This window comes from Podarcis bocagei, assembly GCF_964188305.1.
Source record: "Podarcis bocagei genome assembly, chromosome: 8".
Taxonomy (NCBI): domain Eukaryota; kingdom Metazoa; phylum Chordata; class Lepidosauria; order Squamata; family Lacertidae; genus Podarcis; species Podarcis bocagei.
Window position 1 is genome coordinate 83,859,712 of NC_138133.1, and position 20,416 is coordinate 83,880,127.

The following is a 20,416-nucleotide window of genomic DNA, read 5'->3' on the forward strand; positions in this document are numbered from 1 at the left end:
AAACCTATGAGGCCAAGAACAGGAGCAAGAGAATAGGCACAAACAGCTTTTCTTCTTCTTTTTTAATAGTCTTCTTAAAATGGAAACTAGGGTGTGGGTGGAGAGGCTGCAGAGAATATCCTAGACCTGCACGCAGAAGAAAGTTCTTCCATATGCATAGAGTCTTAACAGGAATGCATGTTTCTTAACATAAATGCACAGGTGCATTTCTCACCATAATGATTACTGATAACCAGACTTATATTGACACAGTTTCAAGTAAACTTTTCTGTTAAGAGGTATTGTGTCGTTCAGGTGACGTCTTGCAAATCTTTCCCCTCACTTACTGCCTGTTGGTGTGTTGTGATAGGTCATGAGAATACTGTTTTGGCATCGATTTTACACCACTCTTTCTCTGTTTACACTCCATCCTGTTTCAGTTTACCTTAGTTGAGCTTTCCCCCTATTCATTAGCTGCTGATATTCATGTGGGCATGGACATCTGAACCAGGGCTTGCACCAAAGGAACTGATGTCCATTAATTGCCTTGTTTTTCCTCCAACTCTAACGTTCCCATTCTTTCCTAGCTGAAGCCCCATAATGGTGCATGTGAAGTTAAGATTTATTTATTAATTTATTTATTATTATTGGCCTTATCAAGCATCACTTTAACTTTCACAACATTGAGCCACATTTCCTGTTTTAGTTAACATGCACCCATTTCGGAGAGATCCTTTAGGAGATCTTCACGGTCCCTTTTTGTTTTTTACCCCCTTGAATAAAGTGACTCATCAGCACTGGTCCCAGTACAAGTCTCTTGCGGGAGCACTACTTGTTAATGATGCATTCTCAGAACTCTCCATTTAGTAGTGATTCTTGTTCTTTAACCAGTTACTAATACACAAAAGAATACGTCCTCTTCTTTTGTTATCATTTTGAGTGACAGACTTTCTGAACTACTTCTTTCAAAGTCCAAGTATATAGTGTCTACCAGGTCACCACTATCCAAATGCTTTTTGATACTCTGAGAAGCAAAACAACGCATCCTTCCAAAAACAACTCTTAAAATGTTGGTGAGATGGCGTTGACCTTTGCGGAAACTATGCAAATTCCTATTCATCAAGACTTGTTTTTCTATATGTTGGCGACTCCTTTTTCTTCAATACATTTTGAGCCTGTTTCAGACTGTTTACTCCCAGATGGGTATATATTTTCATGGTCTTGTCTTGAAGGATGGTTTAAAATATTCTCGGTTTGGGGGGGAAAGTCAACCAGTGTGAAGATCATGTACTTGCTGTTACCTTATTTGGATTGCGAGAGGAGGTAAGGTGGGCAGATACCACACCAGCTCAACCACCCTGTGTCAGAGGCTTATGCACTGCAAGTGCAACGCAGTATAAACTGGTTGATACTTGTCTTGACAGAGATGACCTCCCATTTTAATAATGTTCTTTCCACGGTAATTTGGTTACCAGTTAATGTTGCTACCAACCATTGCCTGTGTCTGCAGTTAAGGGACGTTTCCCCTTAATTTTGCATGCCTAAATTGGCCTGATGTGTTAAGAGAGCAGAGCTCTGTCGGTGCTAGCCTTTTTGAGCCCACTTCCTCTAGGAAGCCTCCAGGGATTAAGTGTATAGTATCTGCAGAGATCTCTTTACTGACTTCTATTATCCACAGAGGCTTTTCCTCTTCCAATCTACTCAGATATTGAAAGGAGTTGAACTCAATCAGTCACTCTTAAAGGCTTGGTGTACAAAACGGCAGAGTAGCTTCATTGCAAGATATCTCCTAATCTTTTAAACCTGATGGAGCGCTTCCAGAAGCTGCTTGGATGTGGGGAACAATTTGAAGAGGCTAGTGCTAATCCTGTATCAGTTGTTAAGAAGTTTCAGGGCTGGATTTCTTGCCGGTGACAAAGGAGTGAGGGACTAACACAAAAGTTACCCTGGTCCCCTTCGTGGTCAAGTTATGTGCTAACCTTTAACAAGCTTAAGGGAAGGAAGCAAGGAGGGCTGTGGTTAAGATTGTTTCCTTATAGTGATGGCACCAACCTCCAAAGTTTCATGCTTTTGTGTTTTGAGCATGCACACATGTACCCACCCTGAGTTGGGCATTTTTGAATTATGCTTAGCACTGCTGCAGTTCACAGTGAGCATGTGTGCATCGATTTAGTGGGGAAATGTCATGTGGCAGAATGGGTTGGAACGAGTGCCGCAGCTTCCATTCAATTCCAATCTCCTTAAACTTAGCACACTAGTTTGAGGGTAATCGAGGATGTTTGGGGCTGCTGTAAACACAGGTACTTCAGCCCCAATGTGAACTCTTAAAAACTGTTCTGCAAGCTTCCCATGGAAGGAGGAAGAGCCTTCTGTGAAAGGTATTTCTTGGTTCACACTGTGGTGCCCACAGCCTGTTCCTCCCACAGCTCCTTCCGGTCCCTAGAGAAGCTTCACAAACGTGCTTAATTTTTTTGTGTTTCCGTTTCTTAATTTAAAAATGTAAGAACAGAAATGCACACATTGTTTTGCCAAACAGCTGCAGACGCACTTGATAGCCGCAGTGTTGCTTTCACACTTAAGGAATGAGCGTAGGAGCAAGGCTGACTGCTGAGCCAGATTTAAGTTTACTGCTTCGTACGTTTGCCAAAGTTCAAAGCTGGAAGGAAGCCGGGTTCGCACAGCTGGAGAAGAACATCATGGTTTGGAACCTTAACCACAAGTAGAAGGGAGCTCATGGAACTTTCCCACATCAGCTGGAGGCACCTTGCAAAAGCAAAGCCCACCTGTGAGCTGTATCAGCAGCCCTGCACATTCCAGCTCACCAGTTCTCATGATCCCAGTTCTCATGACCCCAAGACTATATGTCTGTCCAACTTCCATAGAAATCCACGAAGCAAAGGGGTGTGAATTGACTAATGCTGTCTGGATTGGGGGCTGTGGTCTTGTATGGATGCTGCTGCTTTTACGTTCCTGCATTTTTCTTCTTCTTGCCTGTGTCAACTGTACTCTTATGCAGTCTTCTCCTCTCCCCAAACTTTTTAACGCAGTTGCTGCTCAGTGTGGAATAACCACAGAAATGATGGTAGCTTTGTTTTCTGTGTCTTGTTCCTCCCTCCCCTTTTCTCTTTTTCCAGTGGCTCTAAAATTTACAACCCAATACCCTTCTTTATTTTGCAGAAACAGACAAATGCTGTTTTCAGCAACATTTTTCATACCTGGCATGAATCTTAAGTCACTCTTACAGCTCCTCAGCACTGTGGGTAGTTTTTTATTGCCTTTTTGTTGTTGCTTATTTTGTCTTTCAGTTCAACTTTGTGGGGAAACTTTTGGGCCCACGTGGCAATTCTCTGAAGCGCTTGCAAGAAGAGACATTGACAAAAATGTCAATATTGGGAAAAGGATCCATGAGGGACAAGGCAAAGGTAAAATTGCTAGCTGAAGATCATTAGTGTGTGCTGTACTGCTGTGTGTGCCTTTCTTCACTGTTTCTAGTATAGTCTGGGGAGATTCAAAGCAAACACAAATCAAGGTGTATATTATAACCCCTCTTCTTGAGTTCTGCCTACATGCTGGTCCTCCGTCTATGGTATATATTCCTCACTTCAGAGGAAATCCCCTGTGGCGATACCTTCTTTATGGATTCAGGCAGCTGTATCGCTGGAGTATAATGGCAGGCTCATGGTGGTCTCTGAAACCAGCAGCCACCCTCTTTACCTGATCACATCTAGCAATGAAGTAGGTGATGTGATGTCACTGTGCTGCATGCTTTCCTGTCTACTCCACTTTGAGGTCCGCCGCTTGCGAAGGGTGGAGACAGTTGCGTTGCAGTGATGCCGCATCAAACACGTTGTATTAGCGAGCCTTACCAAGGGGTGAGGGGGGTTGGGAGAGAGGAAATGTAAGGCTGTTATTTTCAGAATGAGGCACGTTACTCCTTCCTGTATCCAGGAGTGAGGAGGCCAGTAAGTTTATTCCGTGGAGTATTGGGGAGAAGAGTTGGAGGGTCCACGGAGGCCGTTCTAGTCCAGCCCCCCTGCACAGTTCAAGAAATCCAGAGCTAGAGCTTGTAGCAAAATACAGGTGTCCAGCGGATGTGAAAACACCACTACTATTCCGTAGCAGAAAGTGTTAGTAGGAGAAGGGCTATAGCTTAATAGTAGAGCAACATTTCCATATGCATGTGGTCCCAGGTTCAGTCCCCAGCATCTCCAAAGTAGAAGTGGGACTGTCCTCTGTCTAAAACCTCGGGGAGCTGCTAGCTGGATGGATCAGTGGTCTGACTCTGTATAAGGCAGCTTCCTATGTTCCTATATCATCCACTCTGTTCATTAGGAACCTAGCAATCTCAATCTCACCCACCCACTACCATTTTGTACCATAAAATGGGCGTTCTTGATTTCTTGTGATTGTTCTAAGACACTCTCAGGTGTGTTGAAAGCATTTACACCCCACCCTTCAGCCAAAAGGGATCTTAAGAGTGGCTTATCAGGCTTGCAGTCTGCAACCAAGAGTGAAATTATACACCATCTATACAAGTTTGCTTAATTTGAATAATTGTTCAATGCCTTCTGAGATCTGCCTTGTTAGTGTCCATACTATGTGTCCATACTATGTGCTTGAATTCTGCACTGATTCAAATTGTAGAGGCTCTGTGCTCGCAGAAGTATATATCAGAAGTACAGTGGTACCTCGGGTTAAGAACTTAATTCATTCTGGAGGTCCTTTCTTAACCTGAATCTGTTCTTAACCTGAGGTACCACTTCAGCTAATGGGGCCTCCCACTGCCACCACACGATTTCTGTTCTCATCCTGAAGCAAAGTTCTTACCCCGAGGTTCTACTTCCGGGTTAGCAGAGTCTGTAACCTGAAGCATCTGTAACCCGAGGTTACCACTGTATAGTGAATTGCCATTATGATTATTAGAGTGTGAGAGTGTCTTAAGCTCTCGATCGTGTTAAGTCCTACTACTCATTTGCTTCTCATGGAAGAGCTCCCCGTTGGATTGGTTGAAAATCCTGAGTGGAACAATGCTTGGAAAGTTCTCTCTTGTATCTATTACTGGTTTGCCACAATTATAGTACCGGATGTCTAAATCCCACTTCATTGGCTGGACATTTCAAATACAATGCTTTTCAGCGATTGTTATGTCTTTGCAGAAAACAAACAAACAAAACCACTCTTTTTTTCAATTTACTTGGCCTATGCACATTACCAAGACTTTATTATCTTTTTAATGTGCAGTTTTGTTTTGAATTCTGAGTGCTGCTTTCAGATAATATTGGGACATGCAGGATCGTTCACTAGACTTATCTTTTTCCACTGCTTTGTTTAGTCTTAAATTATTCAGGAGATCGGAGCTTGTACAGCTTCCCAAGGGAGATTATTAGAGTCTAACAGATCTCACCGTTAAGAAGGATTTTGTGATAGCTGCCTTAGATTTCTCAATTTTAAATTTCTTCTTGCTGGCCTTACCCCTTCTGCCTCCGGACGTCCTTAAATTACTCATAAGCAAAGAATTATCTTCATCTTTCAAAAGCTTACGTCATTATATGCAAGCAAGACAACCTGCTGCTAAAACTGTTGAATACAAATATTAAGCATGAAGACTTTCCAACTTTATGCTATAAACAGGAGTGGGGAGCAGCCAAAAAAAAAAGGGGTAATATTGAGGGAGGCTTTCATTTATATATGTTTTGCTGTTCCTTTTATTACCAGCTTTGACAAGTTTCAGACAGCTAATTATGGCGTGTTAATTCCCCCTGCTCTGAATTTGCTAATCAACTAATCAGATTGCTTTGCTTTTCCATCCAATTTAGGCAGCCTGAATGCTCTAAATTTTACAACAAAAAGATTAGTGGCAATAAGCTGGTGCTGATTGTCATTTCTAAGTAACTCATAATTACGACACACCGAGAGCAAACACAAGAGCTTTTTAAAAGTCAGTCAGTCAAAACTTCTATTTGTGGACCTATTCAAAGTGAAAGATGCCAGCTCAAGAGTATTTTTAACACTTGCTAAATAGAACAAGGGATACTGTTATGATACCTTAACATGGCACAGACAAACATGCCATTTCTTTGTAAGTTGGAGAACCACAGTGCATAGTGAAATATGCTCTGCTTAGTATGTCTGGAGTTGTACATGGTTTTATGTACGGGGCTGCCAGCCTTGACCCCACTCTGAAACAGTGTTCAAGACCCGTTTCCCACTTCTCTCAGTTTTATTTCTTAAAATCTACATCCATTTTTGTTGGTGTTGAAATGAAAAATCTACAGGCAGTATGTTACGCCGTTCCCATTAAGAAATAAACGCTATTGTTGCCTTACCTTGTTCTGACCCAGTGTTTCCCAAACTTGGGTCTCCAGCTGCTTTTGGACTACAATTCCCATCATCCATGACCACTGGTCTTGCTAGCTAGGGATGATGGGAGTTGTAGTCCAAAAACAGCTGGAGACCCAAGTTTGGGAAACACTGTTCTGACCCATGGGTGCAGCAAGAGATTGTAAAAAGATGGACCAGCCCATCTAACTGCAGTTATCTGATAGTGATTTCTAGGACCACGGGAGCATTTTCCCCCTGGTTCTGAGTTTGCTTATTTTGCCTCTCTTCCCTTGCGTAAAAGTGTGGAACAGACAGGGACATAGGGACCCTAACAGACTTAATCTTGCCGCCACCACCCTTTCAGTTCTCCATGGTTCACCTTTTGCTTAACCAGTATGGATTCTGAGGCTCAGGGGCATCTACAAAGCATCTGTGCATCTCCGTTGCCAAGCAACAGAGGCAAAAAAGATGAAGCAGAGCGGAAGTAAAGTACTTGGCAAAATGGAAAGCGGAAGAAAAAAGTTGGAGCAGAATGAAAACCGCTGGGTGGGGAGTCATCGGCAGCCCAGGAGGAAAATAGGAAAAAGACTTCCCCAGAGCTGCCAGCTTCTGTTTTTTTAAGCTCCGTTCCTTGTGGATGAAGCAGAGGGCAGAACCTGGTGGATCAGCGGGTAGAGTCTGGCAGGTTAGCAGCAGAGCCAAGATACAACCTGACAGGTCATGGGTGAAGTGTGTTGCAATCTTTTCTTGGGTGGTAAAGCCTGTATTCTAGTTGAAATGCCAGAAGAGTAAGATGCTTGGCTGGTTGGCAACTTTATTGGGCAGCAGCAGGGCAGAAGAGAAATACCGTTTAACTTCCATTTCTGATTTCAAGAAAAACAGAATTACTGGTGTTAAAAGTAGAGTGTGTGTGTGTGTGTGTGTGTGTGTATAAAGTATAGATTGGGTTGAGTAATTTAAAAATTTATTTTTCGGTTGAGTAAATTAAATTGAGTAAATTAAAAATACTGTACTTCTTTTCTAGGAAGCTTCCATCAAAACAAAATATAGTCTTAATTTTATTGGTTCAGCATGTGGTTGGCTACCATCTAACATACTTCTAGAGGTGTGTGATGAAGGGTTAATGGCTGGCCGAGCGCATTGAGAGGCGTGGATTTCTTTTCCAGGATACAAATTTTCCCTTAATTCTACACAGTGAGAGAGAGTCCATGTCTGATCACTTATTGGGGTTGGATGACTTTAATCTACTATTGTTTTTCAATGCCTTAGGGGTTTTGCACATATGACATGGAAGTGATGACCATACCTTGTATTGTATGGGAGTTGTAGTCCAACAACATCTGGGGACCCACAGGTTGAGAACCGCTGGTCTAAACCCTAATCCTTGGTTGCTTCTGGAGTGTATCAATTCCATTTGTTCTGCTTGTTTTGTTTTATGTACCACCCCCTACCTTTCAGAGCTGGGATGGCTAATAAGCTATATCCCTCCAGATGGAGGTGAACTACATCTTCCATCACCTCTGATTATTTGCCATGCTGGCTGGGACTGGTGGGAGTTGGAAGGCCAGCAGCTTTCTTGAGGGCCACAACTTATCCATCATTGATTTAGACTAGAGGAGGCCTTCATAAGCCAGCTTGCATTAATATGGGGAAAAACAAACAATACAGCTTTAGAAAAATCCAGTAACTCACATATGCACATAATTTAAGTTGGCTTTCGCTAACCCCGTGCTCCTTCAGAAGCTTTGGGCTACAACTGCCATCAGCTGTAGCCAGCGCAACCATGCTGACTGCGGCTGATTGGCATTGCAGTCCAGAACATTGGGAGGGTACCAGGTTGGCAAAGTTAGTCTAATGTTGTTGTTGTTTTTTCTCATTGAGCTGGATTGTAAGCAGTTAATATAGTTCCCAAACAAGGGAATCCTCACACTGACCCATTGTCCTTGTATTTAATCAAAGCCTTCCACCTTGTCAAATAGTTACTTTCCAAGAAAACTGCTTGGAGGTAGGGAAATCCACAGTTGATGTAATAGATACAGTAGTTCAATGTATACTCATTAATGATTTTCATTGGCCAGCTTGAGCAAATAAATGCAGGATTCCTATTGTTCAGGGCCTGTTGTTTTGCTTTAGAGATCAAGGAGGTTGCTCGATATTTATTTTCTAATGTCTGCTGCATGTTGGTCGAAAGTCAATGTAGACTCACCGCATTGGACTTGATCTGAAAGATTAGCTGAAGCTACTTGCTTCACATATTGTGGATTAGAGTGTCTTGACTGTGGTTCCTACTAGATGTACATATTTAGGGTAAGACATGTGTGTTTGGTTGCATCAGTCATGCAGATGCATGCACTGTAATGTATAATGTGTGACCGTGTACGGTGATAGACAGACTTCAAACAGTCAATGCAGAACTGAATTAGAAGAGTCATACAACAATTAATACGGTAGATAATCTGTAGTGCTGAAATGCCTCTTCTGATAGTTGTTGTGTTAGGACAAAATGGAATTTCCACACTTGCTAGTCTTGTTAAGAACAAAATAAACTGCCTTATACCAAGTCAGTCCACTGGACCATGTAGCTTAGTATAGTCTGTACTGACAAGAGGTCTCAAAATGTTTTAGAAAATAGTTTTTCACATGTGCCTTTCCCTTTGTCTTGAATAAAACAGATCATTAACAGGCCTAGGAACAATCCTTTGATTCAACCATAAGGTGCCAATCCATACTGTAAATTTATTTCCAGCCTCGTTTCGGTTGTACGTTTACAATAAATAAAAAATGAACTGTCTTGAAAATGGAAACCATTAATGAAATGTTTGCTCTCTTTTTGCTTTCTTTCCCCCATACGATGAGTTTATATGTAACTTTTCTGTATTCCCAGGAAGAAGAGTTGAGAAAAAGCGGAGAAGCAAAATACTTCCACCTAAACGATGACCTGCATGTGTTAATTGAAGTGTTTGCCCCACCCGCAGAAGCATATGCCAGAATGGGGCATGCGCTGGAAGAAATCAAGAAGTTCCTCATCCCTGTTAGTACATATTGGAACCTCTTTTATGTCAATATTTACTGCACATGAAGAATCACCTTAGCTTTCATGAATTTTTCCTCCCCACCCCATAAAATTTTCTGGTTGGAATGTAAATTTCAATTTGAAGGACTCCCTTGGCCAAAACTTTGGTGAACATCTTGGACGTCGTATTTCCGCTAGACACTCCTGGTAGAGGCGTGATTTCCTTCCATTACAATAGCATAACAATGTTTTCCCCACCAAACCTACAAAACCCTAAGCTGTCACCAGGAAGAATTCAGGCATGTGTGTTGTGCACCATCTGCTCATGGCTAGAAACATATTAGAGCTGTTCTGCCATCATGGAAGACTAAGAGTAGAAGATACTGCCCTGTGCAAAATCAAAAGCATCCCTTGAAATTTCTGCACGTGCTACTGTTTTCTTTTCAGTAGACAATGTGCCTCATCCCATTGCAGTTTTGGGGGACTTAGCATCTACGTGTCACAGTGCTCCATCTATGTCCCTGTCTGTTCAATGATGGAACATACTAGTGTGGGTTCCGTGGATTTTGGTTAATAATGTCTACCCACATTGGGTGGAATTTCCTGCTCATACAAAGCTTGCACCAGGACCTTAGCATCAATTCGTCAGCTTCCAGATAAGAAATTTATTTGCTACTTAGTAGTGTTTCCTGCCAGGCTTAGTCTTGTTGGAGCTACCCACTTTGTTGGAATAGGATTTCTGTTTCACCAGACTTTGTCTTTCTGATTTTGAAATGATTGATAGGTTAACCAGTTTTTCATTAGGAAGTTCCTGTAAGCTGCCATGATGATGATGCTAATAATAATAATAAATAATTTTATTATTTATACCCCACCCATCTGGCTGGGTTTCCTCAGCTACTCTTGGCTGTTCTCAACAAAATACTAAAAATACATTAAAATGATGGTTTGGGAAAGCAGACTAGAACTTTTTTAATGAACCTGAGCAAACCTGCTACCAAACATGGACTAGCTGTAGCCCGAAGCCTCAACTTAAAGAAAATTCACAGAAATTTTGCGCATTGGGTATTTGTTATGTGGCATCCTTAAGAGCTTTGTTCCCCTTTAAAATTCACACTCCTAGATACTATTGGGCAATGCTTATTAATAGCCAACATGCGTGCATCAGTATATTTTGGCAAGCAATAGCTGTGCTTCAGTACTTGGTGTTGTATTAATGCAATTAGTGTGTTGTTGTGGTTTGTGTCTGTGGTATATGAGTGTCTACTTCGAGCCATTTTAACACCTGGTGAACATAGCTAAGAGCTTATGATGGGATTGGCACAATTATAATCCCTCCCCCAATGCATTCAGTGAATACTGTATTGAAGGTGTGAAAATGCTTTTGTTTTGTTTTTTAAATTATTATTAGACTAGGATGCGCTGATGAAGTTGTTCATAGGAGATTTGTGTTAGGTCATGAACCCATCACCAGAATTTCTGGTAATTATCTGTGTAGAGCCTTCAGCTGCAGTTCAGATATTCCATTTGGTAGCATGTAAAGAGGAGGTTTGCACAGACCTGCGTTTGCTCATTTTTTATTTAAAAATGCACAGTAAACAATGTGTATGCAGCCATACATAGGAAACTAGGGAGATTATTTTAGATCTCTGCATTGCCTTCTCTCTCAGCTTCACCCAATAGTCTTAGAAGACATTTGTTTTAAGAAGAAGGAAAAAAATCCAGCCTGTTCCAGTTGTTTGGTTAATGAACTGTTTAAAACCCTAAATTCTGCCAGGATTACTAGCATTCTGAATAAATCTCTTCAGTGGGAAAGGAAACCCACACAGAGCAAGGTTTGGAGTAAGATGAAAGGAGCTGTATTGGACTCTGTCATCCCTGTTACTCCTTCACACAGCGCTATCTAACTCAATTATAGAATCTCCTGGAATAGAAATTGAACTCTGAAGTGCTAACATTAGCTCGCTTATCTTTTTTTGTGTGTCCTGGGCAAGGAAGAGTGTGTCCTCTTTGAACATGGAGGAGTGCTCATTGCTTTGAAGTCCTCCATACGGTTGAGAGGAATCCTGTGAACTATGAAATAACTTTGTTTTGGATTTTGTTATACTCTTTGAAAAGGGAACTCTGTGGAGAGTAGGGAGGTTTACTGCCAGAATCTTATTTATGACTTAGAGCTCCCGGCTGGGAATCTTTTGAGTATTGGGTATTTTTAAGTCAAACCACTCTCAAACTGACAGTTCAGAGGCTGAATATAAGAAAGGAATTCAGGCACGTTATCCATCTAGAAATAGTAATAGTAATAGTAATAATAATAATAATAATAATAATAATAATAATAATAATAATAATAATAATATTTAACCTTATGCTAAACACAATTACTACCATATTATATTTTCTTTTGGGTAGATTTGTGCTACAGTTTGGGACTTCTATTAACTTGGTCTGCATATTTGCATGTTTAATTTGTAAATCCGTTGATGCATAGACATTATGTCAAACCCATAGATTCATGAGGGTTCCAGATTCTGTTGACATAACTGCTTTTCTTCATACAAGGGTTTTCTTTTCTTAAGGGGTGTTTGTGTGTAGGGGTATTGAAATTGACGATTCCATCAATGGCAATCGGCGATGACAAGTAATTGGAGAAGCCATTGATAGAAGCAGTAGACTTCTGCAAAAAAGGAGAAACCTGTCTCTGTCATGCCTTGCCTATGAATTCTCAAAGGCATATGGAAAATAACATATTGTGCTGGATAGACTTTGATTTGATTCATCAATACATTTCTTATGTTCCTGACACTTGCCTCAGCTCCCTGACCAAGATTCAAGATAAGAAAGTGTGTCTCAATCTTGGCATCAGTTTACTAAGGCCAGAGATAAAATAATTTAAGTGACTTCTTGCATCCTACGAGGAATGTATTTCAGACTTTCCCATTAAATCAGCTCAGTAAAAGTAAGTCTGTGCCAGTCCTGTGCCCCTGTCTTTAAGACTGTGTATGGAAAATTTGTAGCAGGAACAAATCTAAAATGTCTTAGGTATGTGGTATAAGTATCTGCAGACATGACTGAATACCGTATTTCTTCTTTCCTGTCTAGGACTACAATGATGAAATCAGACAGGCACAATTACAGGAATTAACTTATTTGAATGGTGGCTCAGAAAACGCAGACGTTCCAGTAGTTCGCGGAAAGCCTCCTTTGCGGGCACGGGGAGTGCCAGCTCCAGCATTGGCAAGGTAGCGGGTTGCACATATTTGCTTCTGCAGAAATGTTAAAGCAGCTCCATTTTTCAAGTCTCCTCATGCCACTCACTCAAGCCACACTTCCGGGCATATTTATATTCTTGCAGATGGGGAACTGTGGCTGTGTGACCTTGTCTTTAACGCATTGCCACTTGGTGTGTTTGGGGTAGATGCAGGCTTGAACCCAGGTAAACCCATAAGTCATCAGTTTCTGTATTTGTTTAAAGAAACAATTAAAAATTGTCTTTTTTTAAAAAAAGTCAGTAGTAACCAACATGGGGATCTTCCTAAATTCGCATCATCCAAAAACTTGGAAGACACGAGATTGCCTGCCCCTGCCCTACATGTTTAGCCACATGCATGAAACCATTATCTGTGCGACTCTACAGCCTCTCTGTAAGGCTTTTGCAGAAAGAAACCAGGTTTGCTGGTTTATATATACTAGAAAAAAGCATGGAATGAATGGGGTCATACCTTCCCTACAAAGTGTTTTCCTCTTTACCAGCACTTTGAGTGTGTTAATTTTGGGAGGAAGTGCCAGCTGTGGGGGGTGATGGGGGGAAAATGGACAGTTCTCACAATGGAGGAATGTAAGAAGTAGAGTCTTCCAAAGATCTATATTGGGACCTGTGCTCTTCCTCTTCGTAAATGATTTAGAGCAGGGCTTCCCAAACGGGTCTCCAGCTGTTTTTGGATTACAATTCCCATCATCCCTGGCCACTGGTCCAGCAAGCGAGGGATGATGGGAGTTGCAGTCCAAAAACAGCTGGAGAGAGACCTGAGTTTGGTAAACTCTGATCTGGAGTTAGAGATGAGCGCTGAGATACCCATGTTTGCAGATATCCCCAAATTATTCAGGGTGGTAATTACAAAAAGAGAGCGGAAGAGCTCTGAAAGGATTTATCCAAAGTGGCAAATGAGGATTAAAATTGCAAATGTCATTGGTTTGTGAGTGGTGCAGGGAGGGAAGGAATTACTGATTTCACATATGCATTGATCTTTGATTTTTGATTTTATTGTTATTCACGTTTTATACCACATTTTATGCTGGTTGTTTTTTTTTTTTTTTTTTTGTAGCATCAATTAAGTGCTTTAAATTTGTTGTTAGCAGCCCTGAGCCCGGTTTTCTGAACTGGGAAGGGCAGGGTATAAATAAAAATTTATTATTATTTATTTTATTATTATGGAAGTGGTCTGGGCTGGTGGTGACTGACTCTCTGAAGGAGATTTGGGATTTGTGGTGGAAATATCAAGCCAGGTTGCAACAGCTGTGAGAAATGCAATCTTTGTGCTAGGAGTTATGAAGAAAGGGGTTGTAAAGGAAACTACCAGTGTCACAATGCTTCTATACAAATCTGTAGGGCAGCTATACTTGGAATCTTGTGTTTGTCCAGTTCTTCTTGTTGCATTCCAAAAAGGGGTACTGCAGAGCTGGTAAAACGCGCAGGAAAGGGCAGCCGGAATAACCGGAGCAACATCTTTTACAACAAAAGGTTGCAACTATGTTTGGGGCTCTCTAGTTTAGAGGGAAAGGACACAATATGGGTGTACAGAAAATGGAGGTAGAGAAAGCCCCCCAGTGATACTTCGAACAACTTCAGATGGCACACAGAAAAACGGTGAAATTCGCTCTCATAAAATATAGCTATGGTCGCCAACTTAGATCCCTTTCAAGCAGGACTGGACAAATTCATTGGGGATCAGGGGATTAGTGGCTACTGCTCCTGATTCTTTATGCTGCCTTCAGGATCAGAGGCATTGTGCTCCTGAATACTGTATTGTTTGCTGGAGCAGCAGTGAGAACATGCTCTCGTTCTGCTTGTGTTCTTGTTGACCCCATACGAAAGGGACATCTGGTTTGACCACGTAGGAAAGAGAATGCTGGACTTAAGCCTTTCATCTGACCCATTTTTATGCCCTTCCATGGACTGTAATCCCCCGTGAATTAGGGATGCCTAGACCCCTTGATTTAAGCATGCTTCTTTGAAAGTGGCCAATTGGTACAGCACACGATGCCAAAAAAGGCTGCCCAAAGTAACATTCTGTATAGGCAGATTCTTTAAATCAACTCCTTCACAAGCTGAAAAAGCAGGCCGGCTTTTTCGGTCTGACTTCTCCTCCTGGTGTACTGTCAGCATCTTGTCATGCTCTGTGACTGCCCTAGTTTACCATTCAGTATGGCCCATCTGGTGTGGACGTCACTCGTTGGAACATGAGGTTTTAGCTGAAATAATCCCAGTTCCAATCTTAGCTTTGCCACAAACTTTTAAAAATGTCCTTAGGAAACTCAGTGTCTCTTTCCATCTATGACATGGGGGATAATGTTAACCTACTGATGTAGGTTGCTGCCCAACTCCCATGGGATTCTGAGTCCTCTAAGTCCATGATCGGTCAGAGAAAAATGGATGGAGACAGGAAAGCAAGAAAGATGTTTACAGTGGTGCCTCGCAAGACGAAAAGAATCCGTTCTGTGATTCTCTTCGTCTAGCGGTTTTTTTGTCTTGCGAAGCAAGCCCATTGACGGATTAGAGGATTAGCGCTATTAGCGGCTTTTAGCGGCTTATCAGCTTATCAGATCAGCTGATAAGCGGCTTAGCGGCTTAGAAAAAAGGGGGGAGGGAAAAATCCCGCAGGAACTCGCAAGACATTTTCGTCTTGCGAAGCAAGCCCATAGGAGATTCGTTTTGCGAAGCACCTCCAAAAGGGAAAACTCTTTCGTCTAGCGAGTTTTCCGTCTTGCGAGGCATTCGTCTTGCGGGGCACCACTGTATTTTTCTGTTGCAACAGAGTTCCCTCCCCTACTTCCAAGGAGGGAGAGACCCTGAACAAAAGTGTGCAGGAACTTTTAAAGACTTTGGACATTGCCCAACCCCCTTAGCCGAAGACCACCCCAAAGTCATTATACAAGCATCATAGGAGGTGGGCCACAGCAGAAATCCTGTCTGCCAGGATACCCTGATAATGGTCGTTGGTTGCATTACTTGGGCAGCCTGGCCATTGTTTTGTGGTGGTTAAATACTTTAGCTCCTGAATCCAAGTCACAGGTTCACCCTATTCATACACAAATACGCCTTTAAGACAGGATTTGTAATGGAAAAGACAATGGGAAGGTTTTCTCTATTTGCCTCCCATTCTGCAGAGGAATATTTGAGGTCAATGGGTGAGTCAAAATGGCTTCAGGATTGCTCTCCTGTACTATTTCAGACACATGGTTTATATATTTAGATATGTGTGCATTTATGAATATTTATTCTGTATTTGACACCTTGCAGTTCTTATAACACCTACCATACAAGGTTGCTCTAAGGATTATTATTTTTTATATAAATGCACTATATCTTGTGTTGAAGGCATTTAGGCTTTCTTCATTAAATGAATGTCAGGGTTGTCAAAATTGTTGATGCTGGACTAGAACAAATGATTCTTTGCCTGATGTAGCAGGGTTGTGGGTTTTTTGCACATGTACTTCTGCAAGAGGAAGAAATTTCGAAATTCAGTGTGTGCAGATGTGTGTGTATGTGCATGTGTGTGTTCAAAATGCCTTACTGGAAAAGGAAAACCAATTTTATTTTAACACCATCTCTGTTTAAATTGCTAATCAGAAATGGCTCTCTGAAACAAAAGATTGCAGCTTTCCCTGGCGCATTTCATCATGCAAAACATACGTCAGTCACCATGCATGCAGCTCCTGGCTTTGCCTTTATTGGAACTTCTTATGCTGCTCTCTCTCCCTTTTCCTACCCCCCCACCCCCATCCCAGCTTCCCAGCAAGAACCCAGAAACAGACTATAGCCTCACTGTTTATGCAGAGGTTTGCATGATGAAATAAAGTGGGAAGGGCTGCAATTGGGCATTTGAGATTAGAAGCGTTGTCAACACCTGTTGAGAATGCAGGGCTCTCTCTGCACTGTGTGTCTGATTATATCTACTCCTCGTCTCCAAGATACTTCTCTGCTTAACTTGTTTAGAACTCTTGGCAGATGTAATGTTTCTCTCCTAATGATGGCTACGTAATCGGGAGCACCATTAAGCCTCTCCCCGCCCCCTTCCCACAACATGTTCTGCCCGTCTTTCAGTTTCACACTTATTGTTGATTAGCATTACATCACACAAGCAGTGTGTGTGTGTATATGTATGTATGTAAGGTTTTTTTTAACATATCATTTCCAACAGTCATGCAACATAACTTCTTATCTTATACAGTATTTTGACTTCCGTCAACACCTCTGATGATTTTCCGTTCTTATCACTTATTCTGCATTTCTTAAGTTCTCTGTTACTCTTAATTATCATTAATAATTCTCACCATAGTCTTTCTTGTAGTATTTCAAATAGTCATCCTTACAAAACTTCTTGCAATCCTACTAGTGTAATCTGTTCATTACTATTACTTTTCAAATAGTTCATATATTTATTCCAGTCTTCTAAGCATCTCTGGTCCCGCAGGTTTTGAATCCTTCCTGTTGATCTAACTAATTCTGCATAGTCCCATCAATTTCGTCCTCCATTCTTCTTTCGTCGGTAGTTCTTCTTGCTTCCATGATCACACAAGCAGTTTCGCTAACTGTAGTCGGCATCAAGTCGCGATTTGCAACCATATTCATAACCTTTTGCAGCAGCAACACACGCATTAGCTGTCGCTGTAAGAAGACGGGAAGCGCTCTGCTGGGTTTGATCAAATGCCCATCTAGTCTAGCATCCTTGTCTGTCAGATGCCTATGAAAAAACCACAAGCAGCCCTCATTCAGCAGAAGAGCATCTGCTTTGCAAAAGGAAAGTCTCTGGTCCTATCTCCAGTTAGATAAGGTTGGGAGTGTCTCCAGTCAGTGCAGACAGTACTGAGCCTCATGGACCAATGGCTTGACTCAATACATTCCTTTGAGCACAATAGCACTTCCTTGCTTGTGATCCCTAGAAACTGGCAGTGAAAGGTGTACTGAATCCCTGAGAACATAAGTGCGTCCATTATGGTGCATGATTTTTGTTTGATTTCGTGGTGTGTGTGTGTGTGTACATACATAGCATGCTCACCTTGAAAAGTGTATTGCCTGTTTGCAAAGGCTTAACAGCTGTTTACGAGGTGAGAGGTATAAGGAGTGTTTTGCAGCACAATTAATACCGTTGCCAAAGTGGTAAGAGAAAACTTGACATGCTCATAATATATTCCTATTCCTTATCCAGTCATACTACATTTTAGGGCCAGGAACAGAGCAAAGGGAGCGGGTATCTTCCATTTGTTAAATTTGAGGAAAACATGGACTTAAAACATGGCCGTCAAAAGTGTTAAAACATACTTCCCTCCCCATCAAACACACACCTTCCCTTAGATAAAATAAATGTTCTCTTAATACTTCAGCTGTCTTTGCAACCTCGGGGGGGGGGCAGTATGTGAGGAAACTTAATTATTTTTCTGGTGCTTTAACAAATTAGAATTTGTAAGATCTTTTAAATTTGGTGTAAGAAATGTGTGGCAGATAATCTCTCTTCACAAGTTTCCATTATTGGTTTTAATTGCTCTTCAACTTTTGTTGAGTTCTGAAATTTGGGTTATATGTCCAGGCTTCATTGTTCATGGCTACATCTATATATGCTTTCCCAGATAGCGTTGTTATATTGAGGAGAGCTTTGCCGCATTTTAGCAGTGGGGATGTGAATGGAGGTGGACACAATTCTTTAATAGGTCTAAGTTTTATTAGCACAGGAGCTGCGTTGGGTGTGTGTGTGAGAAACACCATAGATTCCCAGAGGAGTATGTCATATTTGAGGAACCCTTGACCAACATCTTGGGTGATAGATCTAAAACGGGGATTTTTCCAGCACTTGCAAGTGTTTTGAGTTTGGCAGAACCCTTCGTTGGGTATGATGAATAGATGTACTTGCTACTTGGACTTCCGTGAGGCAATGTGAGCTTCTCATTTTGGAACCATTCAAATATCCTCCGCTTTTATTATTCCCCACTAATGCCCTTAGGGCATAGTTTGAGGATTTGATTGATAGAGAGTGTGGTATTGGGCCACTTGACAGCTGCTTCATAAAATCACCATGCTCCCTTGCATTCTTATAAGGCAGCGGCCCACAAATCCTAGTCCCATCAATCCATTTTAGAGCTCCAGAAACCAGGAACCATTACAGAAAGGAACCTGGGCATTTATTTATTTTTAATCCCAATGCACATCACTTTATGCTTGCTTGCACTGAATCACGTTACCATTTCGTTCACCCAGTTTGGAGACCATTTTGGAGTTTCTTACAATCCCTTTTTATCCACACCAGCCTGAATAGCAGGCATATAGGAAGCTGCCCGAGGGTCAGTCCGTTCTTCCGTCTAGTTCAATATTGTTTATAGTGACTGATAGCAGCTCTTGAATGTGAAGCAGATAGATTTGCATGTCTTCAGGGGTTCACAGACACCTTTGTTGTTGTTGTTGCTGCTGCTGCTCCTTCAGGCTCTGTGACCTCATCCTGTTGTTCAGCTTGGTTCTTGAAAACACAGTCTTCAGAACAAAGGACCGCCCTGAACAGATGGGGCACAGCTTGCCTGGCAACCCTGACAGCAAACTTGGACGCAGACAAAAGTTCCAAGAGCACCTAGGAGAAACAATACAAGAGCCTTGGGGGACGTCAAATGAGTCACAAACTCAAGAGAGCGTCGAGAGCTTTCTCATTGACCCAAGCCACTTTTGCAAGGCGCCAACATTCACTTAAAGTTTGTGGGGCCAGAAGCACCCTGCATGCGTACTTGCAGCCTTTGCCGGCCTGGTGACCCTGATCTGGTACCTTGGACCACATCAGCTCCAGCCAGCTGTGTTGGCTGGGACTTGTATTACTTGCACTCCCAAAAACCTGGAGGCATGATTAGGCCTCTAGTGCAAGTTGAACACTCTAGCTGCGTCACTGCATGATAACGGTCACTCAGAAGCATTGCAAACGCCTTTTTAACGGTACATTGATGTCAACATATGTTGGTCAAGTGGTTTGTCTGTGGTTGGATGTCCCTTGAACCTAAATGAGGGAGAGCAGCAGGAGAGTAAGGTTAGGCCAGGGTCTATAACAATGAAGAAGACCCTTTACCCTTGCAGGAAAATAATGGTGGTAGAGAACAAAAGCCTGCTTTCTTCTTCAAAGTGGAGCAGGGCCCCACCCATGTGTATGGCCAACTGCTCTCAGCCAGTCAGTTCTGGGCGTTTGGGTAGGTGAACATAAACAAGTAACCTGCCGCTTGCCTCCATTTTGCTGGGCACAAAGCCCCGTGATCACATCTAAAACTACGAAAAGAATCAGTGAGCTTTTGCCTCTCCACTTCAGTCCTGAAGCTGTTGGCAAGGAAGTGGAGCTCTCTGCCCTTCCAGAAGATCCTCGGGGCAGCAACTGGGCCCCTCTCATTTCACCATTTCAAAGATGTTGGGGAGGTTGTCTGATTTTTCCTCTGTGTCCACACAATACACACATACATACAAACACACGCACGCACGTGGGTACCAGTTTGTTTGTCTCTGTTTTGATAGTTATGCAAGCAGCGATCAGTAGTAATAAGTAGAACATAACATGAATGGTAGGATGCTGTTGTTGTTTTTTGTAATCCTGATGCATTCACAGGAATGAAAGGATAATATCACAGATGTTAACGTCACAGGATTTTAGTATGTGCAGCTGGAGGCCAGTGCTGTTGCTTAAAGGAACGCTTGAATGTTCAAGTCAGTGGAACACCAGACGTATAGCTCATGCTAAATCTATATAGATATTCCCCCACCCTCAAAATGGTGCGTCTGAGAAAACCTACAATGTGGAGGAGGGGATTATGCCACAGATGCTCTACATGTATCACAAAATCCTGACCATGTCACTTCAGGCACCCGAG

At 42.0% G+C, this 20,416-nt stretch overlaps 1 protein-coding gene across 2 annotated transcripts in view; it reads left to right on the plus strand.

The window, feature by feature from the left end:
- The window catches only part of KHDRBS3 (KH RNA binding domain containing, signal transduction associated 3), a 110,992-nt gene that overhangs the window by 55,658 nt on the left and 34,918 nt on the right, over positions 1–20,416 (plus strand). For both annotated transcript variants that reach the window (XR_014010657.1, XM_081204983.1), the window contains exons 3-5: positions 3,285–3,401; positions 9,185–9,331; positions 12,413–12,552. Coding sequence is in view for 1 of the 2 variants with exons in the window: in XM_081204983.1 (XP_081061109.1) it covers positions 3,285–3,401; positions 9,185–9,331; positions 12,413–12,552 (404 nt within the window). In the remaining variant the exon portion in view is untranslated. The remainder of the gene's footprint in view (positions 1–3,284; positions 3,402–9,184; positions 9,332–12,412; positions 12,553–20,416) is intronic.